This window comes from Podarcis tiliguerta (assembly GCF_965153285.1).
Source record: "Podarcis tiliguerta genome assembly, chromosome: 6".
In the NCBI taxonomy this organism is placed as follows: Eukaryota; Metazoa; Chordata; class Lepidosauria; order Squamata; family Lacertidae; genus Podarcis; species Podarcis tiliguerta.
In genome coordinates, this window is record NC_139539.1 from 54,817,065 (window position 1) to 54,836,550 (window position 19,486).

The window sequence follows — 19,486 nt, forward strand, 5'->3', positions numbered from 1 at the left end:
AAGAGACATAACCTAGAGAACTGCAATTGGCTTTGAACATTCAGTAGGGTTTTGGACTTCACTTGTGGCAGCTGTATGTATGGCAGGTGGGATCCAAAACAAAAAGTTCAGTATGGATTGCTCAGTCATATTCTCTAGGATATGGAAAAAAAACCCTGTTAGACAGCATTTCCTGGCTGGTGAGCACATTTGGTCCTCATTGGGTTTTTTTTTTTTTTTTTGCAAAGGGGATTGTCTTGTGCCCGTAGGTTTTTTTCCACTACTATATTCCCCCCTACTTTTGCCAACCTTGCTGTTTCCCTGTAGCTGCTAGTACTTCTTCTTTGGTGGAGGTGGCAGGGGGTGGGGGTGGCCTAGACCACCAACAGTGCTTATGTTGGAGCATCAAACAGGGAATGATACTACAAAGTTTACATGGCCAAACATTAGCATCATTAATTCCTTTCAGATCCTGATTTGTCACAGGAAGCCAACAAACTACCCCCGCCCCATTGATAGAAGTGGTTTAAATCCGTTGGCATGGCATCCCTTCTGGAGAGGATAAAATTGCCAAATTGTAGGCAAATAGGCAACATTTTAAAATGGTTAAAGAAAAATATGAAATGTAACTTTCAGAATTGGATGAAATTTGCAAGAAGGTTTACCCTTTCTGAGGGCAGCAATCCCACCAAATTTCAGAAGCTGCAGCTGTTTCCCCACAATGCTAATAGGTAGAGTTTAGAGTGGATTAAAAAAATCACTTAATATCCTTGGGTTTTTTTGTGGGTAATTGCCATTGTAGTAGGAAACCTGCCAGATTACTGACAAATAGAGCTAGGTGCTTTTGTGCTAAGCACCTTTTGGGGTGGGAAGAACTAAAAGTAGGGGGACCTTCCAGGTAAAATATTTCCCTCTGATTCAAAGCTTGACATGTCAGCCACAATATAAGCTCTCCTTTTCCCTGTTGCATAATCAAGTTTAGAGACATGACTTTTGTTTTCAGCAGCATTTTCTAAAAATAACTGACTGAGGTGTCACAAAGGCCTTTGGGGGTTCCTGCTTTGCCTAGGGAAAAAAATCCCTCTAAGGCATCCCGTATCGCATCAGAAATTGGAATTAAGCTGAATATAATGTGTATCTCTAATATCTGAACATAGGTACCGCTTTTTTCAAAGTGGCACAGCACCAGTTGGAATGCATAAAAGCTAATTCCAGAGGTGTTTACATAACACACAAGGGAGAGAGACTGTAACTGGATCTCTCCGCCACAGTCCAGTAGAAGCAAACTTGGCTCTCCAAGCTTCCCTACTCCTTTGCTGCCAGAATTCCCTGTGGTCATCGCTCTCCTCCCTTCCTTAGGACTTCCCTTCCTGGGGAGCTATGTTGATCAGCACACTATTTTTGTGCTACCCCCCAACAACATCCTTGGAAAATTCTAGTTGTGCCTTAAGGAAGACCTGCATCTCCATGGGCAACCCTAGTTTCCAAGCACATTTATATCAGTATATGGCAGGTACAGCACCATCCTCATGAGAATGGACAAAAGCTGTGCAAGTAACGAAACTCCTATGAATGAGGAAAGTCAGTGCAGCATATCCTGTTTTACAAACACACTTTCAGCAGGACTACTGTGTAAAGAAGAAGAAAAAGGTAGTCCTTACCACAGCTTTCTTTGAGAACAAGAAAGGTACGGTACCTCAATAATTTCTCTGATTTCACATTCAAATTCCAGTTTGTCCAGTTTCAAGTGTGCTGTCCCCACTTGCTTGTCACTTCTGAAAAAGGACCTGGGGAAGGGGAGGCATGTCAGTGCAAGATTCAGTTTCTTCTCCTAACTTCCACATGGGAATCGGCAAAAGAACCCCAAAGACTCTCAGGATCTCAAATTGAGACACACATCCTTCCCAACTCATACCTCCAAGGTTAAAAGCGGGTTATAATGCCATTGCTCAGTAGTGCTACCAACAAAAGCCGTAGGCAGGGGTCAAAAATATTTTGCACTGTATAAACTAGAGAGTAGAATGATGTTAAAATGAACAAAAATCGCTAGTGTTATGTTCAGTGATCAGACGTGTGTTAGGATAAGGAAGCAACTGAATGGAATGACCTATTTATTTCCAAATACGCCTAAAGATCATGGCTTGGTTCACACACAAAAATAACAGTGCGGAACAGTGCAGAAGGGGAGGGGATTCCCAGCTGCACAGGGAAAAGGCCCAATGCATTTTGATGAAAGTCTTCAGCAGCACTGAGAGGCAAAATTGTAAACACAGCAGCAGCAGCAGCAGCAGCAGCAGCAGTGTGCTTCCTGCAGGCTCCCTCACTTTCAAGTGAGTACAGATTTGGAGACAGAGCTTGCAGAAAAGCAGAGCAGTAGTGCTTCTCAGTGGCTCTGAAGACTTTCCTCAAAACATGTCAGGCCTAATAAACTATCTCCCTATGAGCTCTGCCCCCACCCCTTCTGTTAGGAGGAGCCACAGCAAGGCTTGAGCTTATCTGCTCCTATTTGTTTGAGTGCAAGGAAAGATTAGAGGCTTCTGCTTCTAGTCTGCAGCAAATTGCAAGTGCTCTTCAGCTGTTAGTCACATGAAAGGGCTACTGTGGTGGAAGGGGCTGTGGCAGGGACACGCTTTTAATACTACCGTCAAAAGCCATATGAGTCTTTCGGTCCCTGAAGTTCATAGCACAACTTCTGAAGTGGGGGTCCTGTTCTGCGTGTGGAGGCTTCAGACCTCAGAAATTACACCCCAACATGGCAAGGGTGGGAGATTCCATGTGACTTCGGAAGGTGGGGTGAAATGTACAGCCCTGCTACACCCTTCATGTGAATGGCTCCTGAAGAGCTCACCCTCAAATCACATTCAAAGGTTCTGGTTGCTGCATTTGGACAAAAGGGCAAACTAGAAAGAAAAGCTCTCCCTTGCATGTAAAGGAAGGAGCATGCAATCCTGCTAATGGCCTGTCATTTCATCTGAATCAAACCCACTTGTGGGGCTTGGCATAGTGTGAACATAAGAACAGCAAACTCACCTATGGCCCTCCCTCTTACAGCTTAAAAATAGTATTGCCTTCCACATTTTTTGGCCACTAGAAATTTTGGATGCATGCTTACAAGAGACGTGAGACCACTCCCGCAAACAGATCCTATTAATATTCTTTCCCACTGTTTTCTTCTAGCCTAAACAATCATGCACCCCATCCCAATGAAGACACTTGTACAATCTTAAAACTATACACCCGCGAAACAGGAACTAAGTTGTAGTCAATGCTATATCACAATTAGACATTATAGTGCTTATTATAAGCAAATTATTTTGGCCACTAAGGAATCCTTTCAAACAGTTTCTTTAACGCCAGACAACTTGACACTAAAGGCCACGCTGCAAATAAGGGCAGCTATTCTTACTGTTATATGCCAAATTGACTTAAGATATTCAGTGTGAGATACAGATGTAGCCTTGGAAGATTTCCACCCTCCCGCACCACAACAGTCATGTGGGTGCATGTCCTGTTTCAGCTGTGGCTTAGATCCCTTGGGGGCAACAGGCATCAGAAGCAGTGAACTGGCCTGCTTGGCAAAGGGGATTCTGTGTTTTGATATGGAATCAGCACAAAAATGCATTAAGGTCTACACAGGATGAAAAGATTGACAGCCCCTGATCCCTGCTGAACTGCCAGCCTTAGTATACAGGCCTAGTAGTATAGAGCCAAAATTCTCAGGAGTTTTCACAGCTTTTGGCTTTAGTAGAGTATTAACAACACCCAAATACAGCGCCTGTCAGTCATCTAAGAAGATCAAGCAGAAGACCAATATTACGTGACTGTAGTCTAAAAGTTCAAGCACTGCAAATGTCTGAAAGACGTATCTGCTGTATATGAGCAAATCTCTACAAAGACTTCAAAATAGTTCGTTCCCATACTCTCAATTATATCTTCAGCTACCCTGTAGCTAAAAATTCCAAACACACAATGATGCCTACAGATTGTTTGCGACAAAGAGTTACATTTTTTTTAGCTCCAAAAGAAATCTGGGAATTGTTTTAAAGCAGAATTAACAAAGTCCTTGAGCTCAAGCAATCAAACTGTTTCCCATTAGGCATGAACCCCTACTCACCCTTTGTGGGAGATTTCAAATTTAATTCCTTTAGCCTGAATCGCTCTTCGGAAACCTCTGTGATTTCGGTTAATGTTCAGCTTGAACATCTGATCATATTCTGGAAATGCACAGACAGATAATCAGATACAAACAGCTGATGAGACGACTCTGAACCAAATAAAAGATCAAGAAAAGCATGTGGTCAACACTTCAAAATAAGCAGGTGGGAGATATTTTGCCATGGAAAAACCTTTCAATCAAGTAGGCGCATATCTGAGAGGTACAGATTGTACTGAATGACACAGCGACTTGGTCCCTACATTCCTTTGCAAGAAGAAGCAGCCAAGACAAAGGACTGCAAGTCCTTATGTATATTACCCTATTCAGTAAGTTTTATTTTTTTTTAAAAAAAAAAAGAACCTGCAAAAAAAGTGCTACAGGATTCATGCTAAATAGCTGTGAAATAATAGATCCCAAACAATTCTATGCAGTTGGGTGTAAGAGGGTGACATCTTTTCTGTGGCAAAATTAACAGCAATGTTGGATTTCTAAGGGACAGAATGCAGAGGGATCCAAATATTCCAGGTACAAGTCCTTCTGGAGTCGTACAACTCAGTAGCAGAGCATGCACAGAGTTCCAGGCCCAGCCTTTGGCCATCTCCAGTTAGCCTGTTGAGAGCTGCTGCCACTATAAAGAGCAGTGTTGCAAGTTAGGTTAACACCGTCACAGATGCGGAAATCGCTTAATTAAGAAACCCACAATACAAAATTACTACTGCTCTGAAATGAGAGTCTTTGAATTCTGTTCAGGTAGCCGATGCAAACATAAAATGGAACTAACCCTTTTCAGCCTAGCTCTGAAATGAAAATCCAAGAAAAGACAACGTAACGATGGCAATAATAGCATAAGCACATGCACCCACCTGGGCAGTTGGTATTTTTTATCACTGATGTTTTACTTTTCTGAGCTTGCTCCTGTTTTAATAAAAGCAAAACATAGGTTAACAAAACCCTAAAACTAAACACCTACAGCCACACACCATTAATATTCAGCAGAAATCACCACATCTTTGTTTGCTTTTCATTTGGAAAGAAAGTCCTGCATAAGTGTAGATAAAGTTTTCTTGGGCACAGCCCATTCAATATGGAACAAAATGCAAATACTGAGATTCAATACGAAATATACAAGAGATAGAAACAAATGGTGCATGGGGATGTTAAAAAGATAGGTTAGATCCAATGCTAGCATTGCAACCACCATTCAGTCATTTTGCTTTGCCGTAGAACAAGAGCCTGGTGCAGGTAGATTTCTCCGGGACCTTTTCATTTGTCTTCCTTGTCCCCAAGAAGGGAATGGGTATGGATCTTCAGAGGTTGCAACAAACGTGCTCCAAAGAGATTGTTTAGCAATTACTATTCTTTTTAACAACCCAATCACACATCAAAACAAATTAACTTCTAGCCCAAAGCACAGAAGTAGTCTCTAGGGAGTGAACAAGGACAAGGTGACCCAATTACTGCCAGCACTTCTAGATGATATCCTAGTTATCAAGCAACATAGCCCTTTCTCTATTTCAGAGGCAGCTCCTTCCCCAGCTGCCTCTCAAGCATCACATATACAACCCTATTAGAAATGCCATTCTCTTTTCTACTGTGATAAGGCCACCAGAGATGCCACCAGTGACCCTGCCTTCCTAACTATTCTCAGAAAAGCCAGTGGGGTTCTCTGTCCTTGCCTTTACTTGTGAAGACCAAGTTTCCCCCCGCCCCACCATGGGCTGGTTGCTCTAAAGCAGGGATGTGTAAGTCAAGCCACTCCAGAGGACCACCTTTTCACTTTCGTTAACTCAAGAGAGCTGAAGGGTGGCATAATGGTTAGAGTGTTGAACTATGACCTGGGAGACCAGGGTTAGAATTCCCACTCAGCCACGAAGCTCACCACCTCCCAGCCTAACCTACTTCACTGGGTTGTTGTCAAGATAAAACGGGGATGAGAACGATGTGCACCATCTTGAGCTCCTTGGGAGAACAGGTGGTATATAAATGTAATAAGCTCATTTCTGTGTATCTCCCCCCCCCCACCTCAGTGATTTCTTTTCAGCCTTGTTAACCCCCTTTAGCACATTCTTTCCCTTCCTGATCTCTCTGTATCCTTGTTTTTTCCTCTCTGTTTCCCATTAACACCCATGATCGTCTCTTTGCAGCACCATAGATCTTGCTTTGTCCCGATCTCTTTTGTCTCAGTTATCCCACTCACTTCAAAAGTTGATAGGGCTTCTCTGCACCTTTATTTTATGCTCTGCTTCTACCCCTGTCCTGATATTTACACGGCTGCTCGCTTAACGCAGCAGCAATGCACAAGTCATCCATTCTCCCAATCTTTGCATATATTACATGGCGGCAAACTGAGGGTTTGCATCTGAATATACTTGATAGGGAACTGTCACCCTAGGGCCTAAAAATTAAGGAGGGAGCAAAAGCCTTGATGTGTACTCACTGTATTCGGGTAATGGAATTCAAATTTCACAAATGCGTCCAAATCATTGGGTGCCACACCTGTGCAAAGAGAGGAATTTAGCTGAGCAAACCGCTGCAGGAACAAAAAGAAAAATGGGCCAAATCTTATGAACACAAGACTGCCGATTATCTCACAGGAAAGAAGAGGCCTCTACTCAGAGATGTTTGTTCCCGATTGTGACCCAATTTGCTTGATAAAAACAAAATGATCCTAACTACTGATTAACAGAGGTCAAGTTCTCAGCTCTATCAGCTGCAGGGAAGATTGCAGAGCAGGAAGGAATCTTAAAAATTCATGTCAATGGTAGACTACCTGGTGGAGCTGGTAGATTTATTCCTCGGACAATGATAAGATGCATTTCTGTGCTACTGAGTTCAGAAAATATTCTACAAAGCAAACAAAAAGAAAAAGTTTACTCCAGCAATCCAGAAGTACTTCACATTGCAATACCAAATGTAGTGAACATGTAGAAATAGGAATCATGAAGAAATACACAGCATGCTTGCTTTCTGACAACTAATTTCAGGGTGAAAACATGGTTTGTTGTTAGTTTATGAACCACAAAGCCTTGCTTAACCATGGTTTGTTTGGTCACTGCAGCCCAGGCACTCTCCAAGCCAAAGAGGCACAAGGCAAGAGTAGCTGGAAAACCAACTAGCCTCGTCTGTTTGCCTACTGAATAAGCTGCAACTTAGTATTACATATGCAAACACAGGCAACATCAAGATATGAACAAAGTTAAAGCCCTTTGACTCAAGGGGCTGGGGGAGAGTGGTCCCATTTTCGTGGCAGCCCCACATTTACTGAAATGCCTAGTTTCCACTATAAAACATTGGTCACTTTTTTGGGAACAGAAATTCACAGTATTCCAGGTTGCTTGTTCTTGTAAGGTTCAGAAAGGTTTTGTAAAGCTCATCTATCTACAAAGATAAGATATTTGAAACCTTCCCATCTTTTGGACATCCATACCTTACAATTTTAAAGGTTCTCTCTTCAAAGTGGTGGCTTGGGGGATCCAGCCCCTGGGCCTGTGCAAGCTGTAAGATGTCCAGATCTTTTTTACAAATCTGAGCCAGCTTCTCAAACCTGAAACGCAACACAGAAATACACAACATATAGTAAAAGTGAGAAAGATCAGGAAGCATATTGCCAGAGCTGCTCTGGTTTCATTAATGTTATCAGTGGGTGGCTGCTAAACTCATGGAGGCAGCTCCTACTCAAATGAGAGAATGGCTGGGCTCCACTTAAGGCAGAAATAGCTTCTTGCCAGAGGTCAATGGGAAAGCTGTCTAGAAACTGAGCAAGCCGGTGGGGCACCAGAGGGACTTAACTTTCATTACTGATGGGATTTGGGAGCTACCTTCATCAAGCAAGCACAGGGAGCAGAACACTGGTTGCTCAACATGAAATTTCCTTCTTGTTTGACATATGGAGAAAACCACCATGTAGGCTGTAATTCTCCAGCTCACCCAATGTAGGGACATGCCACTGAGCTTCCCCTGATGTGAAAAAGTCAAGTTACACTTTACATAGTTGAGAAGGGAGGAACAACTTTTTCCTCAGCCACAAAATGATTAGACCCAAGGCATAAAGGCAAAATTCATTCTGCCAAGTGGAATTTGTACTGCACCCAATTGAGATGTGCCTTCAATACTAAACTCATAATAAACCTACCGGGAAGTTTCAGATACATTTCCCAGATGTGTGAACTGCTTCGAATACTGCAAACATTTCTATTAACAGAAAAAAAGGAGGGAGAAGTCAGACCACAAGCTACCTTCAAAAACTGATCTGAGAGTATACAGTCATCTGCATAAAATCTGCTGCTGGATTACAGTATTAGTACCATAACTCACAGATGTTAACACTGCCACTAGAAGTTCTCTCTTATTTCCTCTTAAAAACACACATACAGGGGACCTATAAAGAAGGCAGCAAATTTTCTGAGCACCTTTATTTTCAAATCACTTTTGAAAGGAGAGAGAGGGTCACTGACACTTGTGCACATATCACAAAAGAACAACAGTTTAGAGTTGTATGCAAAATAATCCAGTTTAAAGTATAGAGAACATTCTACTTCCACTATAGGACCCTTAGCTATGTATAATGCTATAGGAGAGGAAGGAGGCACACACCTCATGCTGGTCTCTCATTAGCTTGATGAGCTGAACGTACACCTCTTCTGCTTTCTGAGAGAGTCTGAGATCTTCATGATGTATGATAATAAAGTCACCTTCATCATCTGTAGGTGGTGATGGCAGCTACACAGCAACACACAATACATGTCAGAGCTTGTCTGGTAAAATTGTGACAGAGAAAGGTGAGCACTGACAAAGGGACATTCATTCAGAGCAGATAAAAAAAGGGGTGGGGGAAGGATATCAGGAAAGGGTAGCAGGATACTTTCAAGGTTCCTGCCATACTCAGCTAATATACTGTTAATGCACTCTTCCCCACCCAATCTAGTGTCCTCAACATGCTACAGACTACAACTCTCATCACTGCATGGTTGCTGGCTGAGGCTGATGGGACTTGTAGTCCAAACCACATTGGAAAGGCTGTGCCAATACATCAGTTTTCTGAGACCTGCAGGTAACGACGAGGAATGATACATCCAACTGTCTTGAATTTCCAACAGCACTGAAAGCATTTATTAATATGAGAATGGAGAAAGCCAACTAGTGACTGCAAGTTTACCACATTCCTCAAGTAAGGTTTTAAACAATCTTGAAATGCCCTACCCTTCTGATCATTACCACAGCAGTGATTCAAGATACCAAACAAGAAAATAGAAGACCAAAGGATTCCAGGGCAAATATAAATAGTTGACTACAGCTCATGCATATGAAAAAAATTGACCCACTACACCAGGGGTTGTCAAACTGGTCCCTACCGCCCACTAGTGGGCGTTTCAGGATTCTAGGTGGGCGGTAGGGGGTTGTATGGCACAAGCTGAATCCTCCTTCCATCGAGCACTGGTGGGCGGCAAGGAAATTTTGCCATCAGGCAAGATGCATTAGTGGGCAGTAGGTATAAAAAGGTTGACTACCCTTGCACTACATTCATATATGTTAAGGGACAACCATAAACCCAGTTTATGTATTGTAGGCTCCTACAATTCAAGGAGAGGAAGCAGGGTTACAGCCAGGATGAGAGTGCAGGCCTATGGTTGGGACCAACTGCAGACAAGCTTGCCTCTCTCTTAAAAGAATTGCAAGGGTTTCTGAAATAAAATCCACAAGAGCTGTGTTCAAAGGCAACAAAGGACATCAGACGACAGATAGTGGTGTGAAGAGTGCTTCCTTCAAAGCAGACCTGATACACTCTTAGGAATCTTTCTACTAACCTTGGAAATGTCGACCAGTTTGCCACTTTTTGCCCGCTCAATCTTTGGCTCCAAGCTCTTGGCTGTTCTTAGGTACGCCTTGGCTTGCTCCAGATCATTTCTCTTCTTTGCCTGGACTGCAGCCTTTAAGTACTGTTTCCTTCTACTCTCCAGGAATTCAAGGTGCTCTAAAGCTATAAAGAAGCAAAACAACTGGGGTGTTGTCATTGTTCTTGTGGTTGTTTTTTTTTTATAAAAAAAAAACACTTTTCAGATTTGGAGATATTGCAGGCTCGGTTCCAGACCACTGCAATAAAGTGAATATTGCAATAAACCGAGTTACGTAAACATTTTCGTTCCCCACTGCATATAAAAATTATGCTTGCACTATATATAGTCTATTAAACCAGGCTCCCCCGCTGGCTGCAGGGGCGGGAAGGGAAAAGCCCACCTCCAACCCTAGCCAGCTCCACTCCTGTGGCCAGAAGGGGGAGGTGGTGACAGCGGCAGGGCTTCCTTCCCCTGGAAGCAGACAGGCTGCTTGCAGCTGCACCCGCGTCCTCGCAATGAGCAATATGTGAATAGCCTGTGCTATTGGAGGAAATTATTTATTTATAAATTTATAAACCGCTTGACTGTTAAAAAAACACACACCCTCAAAGCAGTTTACAACAAGGATAAACAATAAAATTACCGGTAAAAACAACTAATTTAAACTTTAAAGGAATAAATTCAGCAGTAAACCCAAAAGATATTAAAACATACATCCACCTTCTACACATTTGGGTCGGCTCATCTAAACAAAAATGTTTTTAGCAGGCGTCATAAAAGCTACAGCGAAGCTGCCTGCCTGGTGTCAAAGGCAGGGAGTTCCAATGTCTTGGTGCTAAGACCCTATCAGATTCATTTCTTACAAATGTGAAATGGGCAACAGTTGTTGCTTGTAACAGGGCCAGTTCTGCAGACTGAAGTTGAGTGGGCAATATAGGGGGGTAAAGCGATCTTGCAGGTAAACTGGTCCCAAGTTATTAAGGGCTTGATATACTAATAGTAACACCTACAGAAAGCTATTTCCTGCTTAGCTGTATTCCCACTCTGCACACAAGGCTGTATGAAAGAAGCAGAAGGTTTTCTCATCCCAGGGACACACAGAATAGGCAGTAATGGTGCAGAAAGAAATGTGTGGCAGTGGCTCCTATTTATTTCCGCCCTCACACCGTAGCGTCTCCTGTGCGCAATCTGCCCAGTCATCCACAGCCACATCCATTAGATAAAGCCTTGCTTGCCAGGCTTTGACTCAGACGGAATACTTGAACTGTGTGTGGGAGCTCAACATTTGCAAGGAGTGGGGGAGGACATGAAAAAAGAGGGGCAGAAAGGACACTTCTCAGGGAGGCAAGAACTTTCACTAAGCCTGCCAGGTATCTTTATGATGTCCTTTCCAGAGGGCACGCACCATCTCTTCCGGGCTCCTTAAAGTAAGAGAAAAAACAGACCTAGCCAAGAGGTAGTCCTGTTTTCTCAAATGCAAGCTTGCCATCTGCATCCAAGCTGTGCAAATGTGTGGCATGTCTCCACGGAACACTGTCAAGCGTGTGTCATTGAACTGCTTAGGAGGAAGACTAAACACTGACTAGCTTGAACCAGTGCAAGTAGCAGTGTCCTGGTAGTTCTCTTGATTACAGCAGGGGGTCTGTCTGTTATGTGCACATTTAAGTGGATAATTTGGGTCAGAATAGGAATCCGTATTAGTCACTCATTTGCTGTCCAGATTCTACATTACCTTTCTATTCTACTGCAAGGGAGGGCTTGTTAACATCTTACGAGCACTCCAAACACAGCATTTCACAGCTCAGAAAATGAAAAGCCAACAAGGGCTTTGTCCCAAAGGCTTCTTCTGTTAAGCCTCACTGAACGTATTTCTTGCTTACCATTTTTGTCTTGTTCTATCCTCAGCGTGAACAACTGTTTCCCCCTTTTCCTTCCTAACATCCTTTAAGTATCTAAAATACATCACTTCCTCAGTCTTGCTTGATGTAAATGAAATAAATACAACTCTCAGCCAGCCTTTCGAGTCCTTACCAACTGGAGAGATGTGCTCAGTGGATGCAGATTTCTCTGGGGCTGCTACAGGGGTGGGTTGAGAAATGTCTTTCTCTGGAGAGGTTTCTTCCGGGATTACAGCAGATGGCACAGTTATTGGCTGAACAACTTGCACTGGCTTCTTAGGCAGCTGAGTGGGCTTCTTGGGAGCTGGAGCCTGTATGGAAGGCTCACCCTAGTGGGATCAGAAAGGAATTGAATGCAATGAGCAGGAAATTCAGATATAGGGCCCAAGATGAGGACGGATACTAAACAAATGGATCCCATTACAGCAGCCATCTGCTGTGGTGCTACAGAAGAGAGACCTTTTTTGTGCTAAAGGGATCAGGAAGTCATCTTAAGAGGCTGAAAAACTCCTTAATAACAGCACTGTAGTCATCATCACTAGGCCGTCTTCAACAAAAAGGGTTATAGAGTGATTCATCATCTGAAGTCCTAGTGCAGAGTGTGGCTTAACAGGAGATGAGCTCCTACTAGGTACCCTAACACAAAGTCTGTGAGTTAACCAGTTCAGCAGTTAGCATTAGGAAATTAAAGGGAATAAGCAGTTTTAACTACCAGAGCTTCTGAGTAGTGGCCAATGCTAGTCCTACTCAGAGTAGACCTGTTAAAAAGCATGAACATGACTAACCTGATGGGTTAAAAGGAATGGAAATGGTGACTGGAAATGTTTCAGTGTACAGTATGTAATTCTAGGTTAGTAGGATTTTTTAACAAAACAACAGCAGCAGCTTTTGAAATAGTTGGCTATAACTTATGTTTTAAAATGGTAAGAATATTCTTCTGTATCTGTAAGCAAACGGATTTTTAAGCAACACACCTCATCTTCCTCCTCCTCTTCTTTATTCTCTTCCTCCTCCATTTTAACCAGCCTGTTAGCATTTTCAAGGACGGCAGCAACAGTATTGTCATCTGCAGGAGCCAGTCCAGGAATCGGAGGAAAACCTGAAAAGAAGAAAGAAGAAAAAAACCCAGAAGATAGCCTTAAAAATAAATGAAGATGAACACATTTATGAGAACTACAGATTAAAAGAACTACAGATTGAAATGACAATTATCATTATATTAATAAATAATAATAATAATAATAATAATAATAATAATAATAATAATAATAATTTATTTGTACCCCGCCCATCTGGCTGGGCTTCCCCAGCCACTCTGGGCAGCTTCCAAAAAGAAATATTAAAATACTCTAATACTCAGAAGATACAAGTTCTGAGAGTATTGAGCATGAACTCCAGCGGCTGCCCACAAAACGGATCACTGACAGATTCAGGCTGAGGAGGAGAAGAAGTTTGGAAGCTTTCAATTTTAGTTAAATTGTTTGTGAACTGGGAGCTGTGTTTAACGCTAATTATGGTTAATTTCAACCAGCCAGCTCCTCAAACGGGTCATATGTTGTATGGTGCTGTTGCAACCCACCTTAGCTCAGGGGTCATGACCTGGTAGTGGGTCCCAACCCACCAGCTGAAAACCAATGAGCTAACTTGCAATTCAAGAGGCCCTCTGTGCTGTTATCGTGCAACTTCATGAAAGTTTACAGTCACAATAAGCAGTTTCATAGCACATTCTGTAGTGTTGTCATGGAGCCAAGCCAGTCTCCTGACAAGGCAGAGTAGGAGGGAGTCTCCTGAAGCATTTCTGGCAATTGTGCCAGGAGCAAAGCACTTACGCGAGGGTATCTCACATTTCAACGCACAGCCCTGACAGTGTTGCATACTTACCAGGGGGAACTGGTAGTTCACCAAAATTCACTTTCCTTCCTGCTTTATGGGCTCTTATGGCATCTTGGTATTGCTGTTAAGGAGAAATTTTGGTTAGAGAATACAGTCATCTGACAGGTTGTGGGGAGGGGGAGATAAATACTTATTTGTCACTCATTTGTTGTGTTTCCCTTTATGCCATAAGGATTTGAAAACATTTTAAGAGCACTCCAGGCAGAACACTTCATAGCTAGAAAAATGTAAACCTTCCTCCATGTACTGCATCTGTTGCTGAGCTTGCAGTACACAGATGCAACAACCCCTCCACATGGCTTTAAGAAAAGGGCTGAAAGATTTGCCCCACGTTCTTAGTAAATGTGATGAAATGATGGTTAACATTATTCAGAGTGCAATTCTATATGCATCTCCTCAGAAGTAAGTCTTTCTGAGTTTAATGCGGGCAAGTTTGACAATGACATTCTCAGAGTGTAATGTGAACTATGTGATGCTGAAATTCACCACCCAATGAGCTTGTATTCCACAAGTCTAACAATTATTATTTTTATTTATCAGATTTGTATTCTGCCTGGTTATAGAGAAATGTTTTCGCCTGGCTCCCCAAGATATGTAATGAAGGCACCAGGCGAGCCTCCCTGGGGAAAACATTCCAAAAGCAGGGAGTCACCACAGAAAAGGCCCGTTCTCATGTTGCCACCCTCCAGACCTCCTGTAGAGGGGCCTCAGATGACAATCATAAGGTCCAGGTTGGTTCATATGGTGAGAGGCCTTTAAATTATCATGGTCCTGAGCAGTTTAAGGCTTTATAGGTCAAAGTCAGCACTTTGAAATGGGCCTGGAAACTAATTGGTAGCCAACGCAGTCAGGTCCGGATTGGTGTAATAGGCTCAAACAGGAGCAGATCCTCTCACTGCTGTTATATCACAGCAGAGGCTCACAATAAAATGATTACAACCAAGGAACTTTTGTGGTAGTACACACAGCTTCTTCTTCTTTACCTTGGCTATCCTCTCGTGCATCCTGCTCTTCCGATCATCTCCATTTGCTTTGGCTTGAGCGGCTGCTGCTTTGTATTTCTCCATCCTCTGCTGCAAAGCCTCCATCACTGTTTTTGGCTGAGGCAAGGGACCTTTAAAAGCATCCAAAGAACGTATCATATGAGCTCAGCCACAATATAGGCACCTGCTTCTCACACTTTGACCTAAGGGAGGATAGCGTCTCATCTTCCAGATGTTGCTGGACCACAACTCCTATTATCCTTTAACACTGACCACACTGGTTGGAGCTGGAGCCCAACACCTTCTGGAGGGTCAGTGGTTCCCCCATCGGTGCTCTAACCCATTTTCTCCTTTTCCCATTGACATGAACAGATGCAACAGTATTTAAAAAACAAAATGAAAAAATGCTTCTGGTGTTTGTGTCTCTCAAAGAAAGACACACTTTATTCCTGTCTGAAAGGTGTATGTTGCAATATATGGAAAGACAGATTTATATATGCATATATGTGTGTGTGTGTGTGTGTGTGTGTGTGTGTGTACGCGCGCTCTCTCTCTCTCTCTCTCTCACACAAATACACACAAAAAGAACACAGTACAAATATCTGCATACTTAACACTATATATATGTATATAATTGGAATATTTCAAACAAGAAACTATGGTCCATCAATTTAAGATCATTCCCTGCCTTTTTCATATGTATAACCTATCAAAAAGTTGTAACCTATACTGTATATGTATATATTACCATGAAGTGTTGCTTGCTTGCTTGCTTGCTTACTTATTAAAAATTAACCGTTTACTCATTTGATTGTATACTTATTCAAAAATCAGAATTGCAAATTACCATTAATTTTTTAAAAATTTACCATTAAATTTCACCCAAGCATATGACTGATGCTGTATCTACCAAAAGCATATATAGACGAATATTGTTTCGTGTTCTGTCAGTCCAATAAGGAATGGATAAGCTTCATTTTTCAATAGAAGTATTGCTGCTCTGTCTAGTTTGCCTAATTAATATCTGTTACCTAATTTGTTACCTGAACCTAATTAATATTTGTTAATTTAACTACTGAAGTGATATGCCAAATTTTAAGTAACCAGTCGTCCAATCTAGGTATTTCTCAGTTTCTCCAATTCTGCGCTGCAATTTCACAGGCTGCACTTATATAGATTAGAAATGCTGGTCATAGCTATTATACTGTAAGATCTGAGTTTCTAATCTATACAATACACCTCACAAGAGAGAGGCTTTGCTTTAAAACGCATCCAAGCCGAAGCTCTATTACCTTGACTGTCTGGTGCTGTCACAGGAAGGGTGGTTTCCACAGCTACAGATGGTGCCTGTTTTGAGGGAAGCTGTATCATTTCTGGACTTTCAAGGTCTGAAAATGTGGGTGTCAAGGGAAAAGAATTTAATGCATTTTATAAAAGGCACGGAAGCGTAGAGATACAAATTCTTCACTACAGTTGCAACATAATTCAACAAGAGCCAAAGAAAATTTGGTACTGTAAAGAGAAGCTGTTTTTTCCAATGGGAACAAATGTCGCTCTAAGTCTGGGGTTGCCAGCATGCCACCCACAGGCACAATGGCACTGCCCTCCACCCATCACTGCCATCATCATGGGGTGGCGAGAATGGTTACCTTTCCCTCTCTTGAAAAGTACAAAGTGATGAAGGAGGAAATTTGAAGAGAAGTTGCCCCTACTGCTTCTTTCAGCTCTATGTGCTTTTCAAGGCTCAGATTAGCACCTAAAGAAGCTGAACAGAGAGCAGAGCAACTGAGAGGATAGGAGAAGTATAGGTGAGTAACCTGGGAGACTAGGGAGAAAAAAATTAAGCTGCTAGGCAAAAGAAAATGAGGTGCCACAGGAGAGAGAGAGAGAAGGGAAGGAGGAAAGAAATGGCATGCCATAGAGAGAAAGGGAGTTTGGAGTGAGAGAGAGGAAGATGGGGAGAGAGAGAGGGATAAGCCTGACACACTGGATCCCGTAAAATGGAACCTCTTGAAATTGCACAAGCTTTTCACAGGTTCCCACCCATGTCGCAACTGAAGCATTTAAAAAAAAAGACACTTTTCATTGTTGTGGCACAAAAGCTTTGATCCCAGGTATGGATTCTAATGGGGCCTCATACTTTTTAACATGAATTCCTTCAAATCCACCACCACCAAATCATAGATTCACAGAATTCACAGAAGGATTCTGTGATTTGTTAGCGGTTTTGTTGTCACCCTATTTGAAAATTACGGAAATCTAAGAGGACCAACACCTAACTCCCACAATTCTACTGTTAGAATAACTACCAAATACACTAATGCTTCCTCCAACTCCTTTACATATTTGTTAGCTCTCCAAGCAGTTCCAGTTCTCAGTAAATAGGGACAACCACTCAACTAATTTTATGTAATTAATTCCAAATCCTAGAAACGTAGAAACATCCCAAACAAAATCAGTTTAAAATTCAGTTTATGTAATAGCACGGGCATGAAACTGATGTTTATAAGTAATTGCAACCAGGAAAAAGAAAAGGTGGAGTCACATAACACTAAAACAGTACCTTATTTTTCGTCCCATAGGATGCTCCGTCCCATAGGACGCACCTATTTTTTTTTGGGGGGGGGGGAAATAAAGGGAATTCCCCCCCCTTTATTTCCCCCCCAAAACCAGGTCGGGGAACAGTGGGATGGCGGCGCTGCGCCTCCCCGCTGTCCCCCGAGCTTGTGGGGCTGGCCGATGTCTGCCCGGCGCGAGGGGCGCTCTGCTTCAGGGCGCCCCACGCGCCGGGCGGCAGGCTGCGGACACCTGCGCGAAGTACGGGGCGTCCTCCGAAGGGCGCCCCGTGCTCCACGCTGCAGGCTGCTGCCGCAAGCCTTGCGCACCCAGGGGGAGTTCCCCCCCGGTGCGCAAGGCTTGTGGACACCTGCGAAAAGCAAGGGACGTCCTCAGGAGGGCGCCCCGTGCTCCGCGCTGCAGGCTGCCGCCCACAAGTCTTGCGCGCCCAGGGGAACTCCCCCCGGTGCGCAAGGCTTGCGGATAGCTTCCTGGAGCCTGGAGAGCAAGAGGTGTCGGTGTGCACCGATGCCTCTCGCTCTCCAGGCTTCTGCGAAAGCCTGCATTCGCCCCATAGGACGCACACACATTTCCCCTTCATTTTTGGAGGGGAAAAGGTACATCCTATAGGGCGAAAAATACGGTACATAGCAAATGCATTCTCTCAGGCGCAAGATATTGCACTTTGGACTGCTCAGAAACACAATATCCCTTCAGCAGACACTTAACCTTAAGCAGACACATGCAGGGGGCAAATGAAGATGCATTCACTGAAAAAAAAATCCACACAAAGAGACGACAGTGGGAACAGAGAATAGGATATTTCAATTTCAAAATATGGAGAATACCTGGTTTTGAAAAATAAAACAAATGACTGCAAAGTTACTTAAGACAGAAAAAAAATAATCATGCAATACATTATATTAGATAGATTCACTTGCTTATTTTTAATGATATGGAGGCAAAAGCAGGATGCCATTAGAAAACTGAAACTATGAAAGTCTGACGGTTTCACAACGTCACAGATCCTTTGCAGGGTTTTTACCACAGGATATCTGAAGTCAGTGTGATAAACCTTCATCTTTTATCTGCAATTCAGTGTATTCTAGTTACTGGAAAGATCATTTATCTCCTTTGCTCTTACCCTGTGGTGCTGGTGGCATATCCCTGAGGTCTACTGGCTGCCCACTGTCCAGTGCTTCCAGAACCAGGCTGAACTTCTATAACAAAAATGCAAAGCCAAAGGGTCTGCATGGCATTGATCTCAACTCGGTTCATAGAATGGTGCTTCTGATCACAGAACTAGCACACACACACACACAGTGGTACTTCGGGTTACGGACTTAATTCATTCTGGAGGTCCGTTCTTAACCCAAAACTGTTCTTAACCTGAGACGTGCTTTCGCTAATGGGGCCTCCCGCTGCTGCCGCGCTGCAGCTGCACGATTTCCGTTCTCATCCTTGGGCAAAGTTCACAACCCGAGGTACTACTTCTGGGTTAACGGAGTTTGTAACCTGAAGTGTTTGTAACCTGAAGCGTTTGTAACCCAAGGTACCACTGTACAGCATCCCAGATACCCACTCTAATTGAAATTACTATTATTATTACAGTGGTACCTCAGGTTAAGAACTTAATTTGTTCTGGAGGTCTGTTCTTAACCGGAGGTACCACTTTAACTAATGGGGCCTCCTGCTGCCGCCAGAGCACAATTTCTGGGTTAGCGGAGTCTGTAACCTGAAGCATCTGTAACATGAGGTACCACTGTATTAACATTTGTATACCACCATTCATCCAAAGATCACAGGGTGGTTCACAACATAAAAATACAAAATAAGAACCCAAAACACATGATAGGAACAAGAACAAACTAACAACCTCCCTCCCACAAACACATTTAAAAAGACATAGATTGTTAGCCAGCCAAAGGACTGGTTATAAAGTAATGTTCTCATCTGGTACATGAAGATATGTAATGAAGGCGCCAGGCCAGCTTCCCTGAGGAGAGCACTCCACAAACAGGGGGCCACCACAGAAAAGGTCCATTCTCTGGACCTCCCATAGGAGAGGCATTCTCAAATTTCTAGCCATTGAACAACTTGCATTGAATCAGAGAACTTCTGTTTAGGATTCAAAAATAAGAAGGGATGGGATGTGGATTCCAGATGTTAGCAAGATGCGCTCCTGCG

General features: G+C 43.0%; 1 protein-coding gene across 4 annotated transcripts in view; it reads right to left on the reverse strand.

Moving 5' to 3' along the window:
• The window catches only part of CC2D1B (coiled-coil and C2 domain containing 1B), a 38,867-nt gene that overhangs the window by 1,494 nt on the left and 17,887 nt on the right, over window positions 1-19,486 (reverse strand). For all 4 annotated transcript variants that reach the window (XR_014513002.1, XM_083447937.1, XM_083447939.1 and 1 more), the window contains exons 9-23: window positions 18,444-18,519; window positions 16,036-16,131; window positions 14,744-14,874; window positions 13,749-13,821; window positions 12,842-12,966; window positions 12,001-12,196; window positions 9,940-10,112; window positions 8,729-8,854; window positions 8,268-8,326; window positions 7,563-7,679; window positions 6,906-6,979; window positions 6,573-6,631; window positions 4,999-5,050; window positions 4,094-4,193; window positions 1,676-1,766 (exon numbers count right to left, since the gene is read on the reverse strand). Coding sequence is in view for 3 of the 4 variants with exons in the window: in XM_083447937.1 (XP_083304063.1) it covers window positions 1,676-1,766; window positions 4,094-4,193; window positions 4,999-5,050; window positions 6,573-6,631; window positions 6,906-6,979; window positions 7,563-7,679; window positions 8,268-8,326; window positions 8,729-8,854; window positions 9,940-10,112; window positions 12,001-12,196; window positions 12,842-12,966; window positions 13,749-13,821; window positions 14,744-14,874; window positions 16,036-16,131; window positions 18,444-18,519 (1,548 nt within the window). In the remaining variant the exon portion in view is untranslated. The remainder of the gene's footprint in view (window positions 1-1,675; window positions 1,767-4,093; window positions 4,194-4,998; window positions 5,051-6,572; window positions 6,632-6,905; window positions 6,980-7,562; window positions 7,680-8,267; window positions 8,327-8,728; window positions 8,855-9,939; window positions 10,113-12,000; window positions 12,197-12,841; window positions 12,967-13,748; window positions 13,822-14,743; window positions 14,875-16,035; window positions 16,132-18,443; window positions 18,520-19,486) is intronic.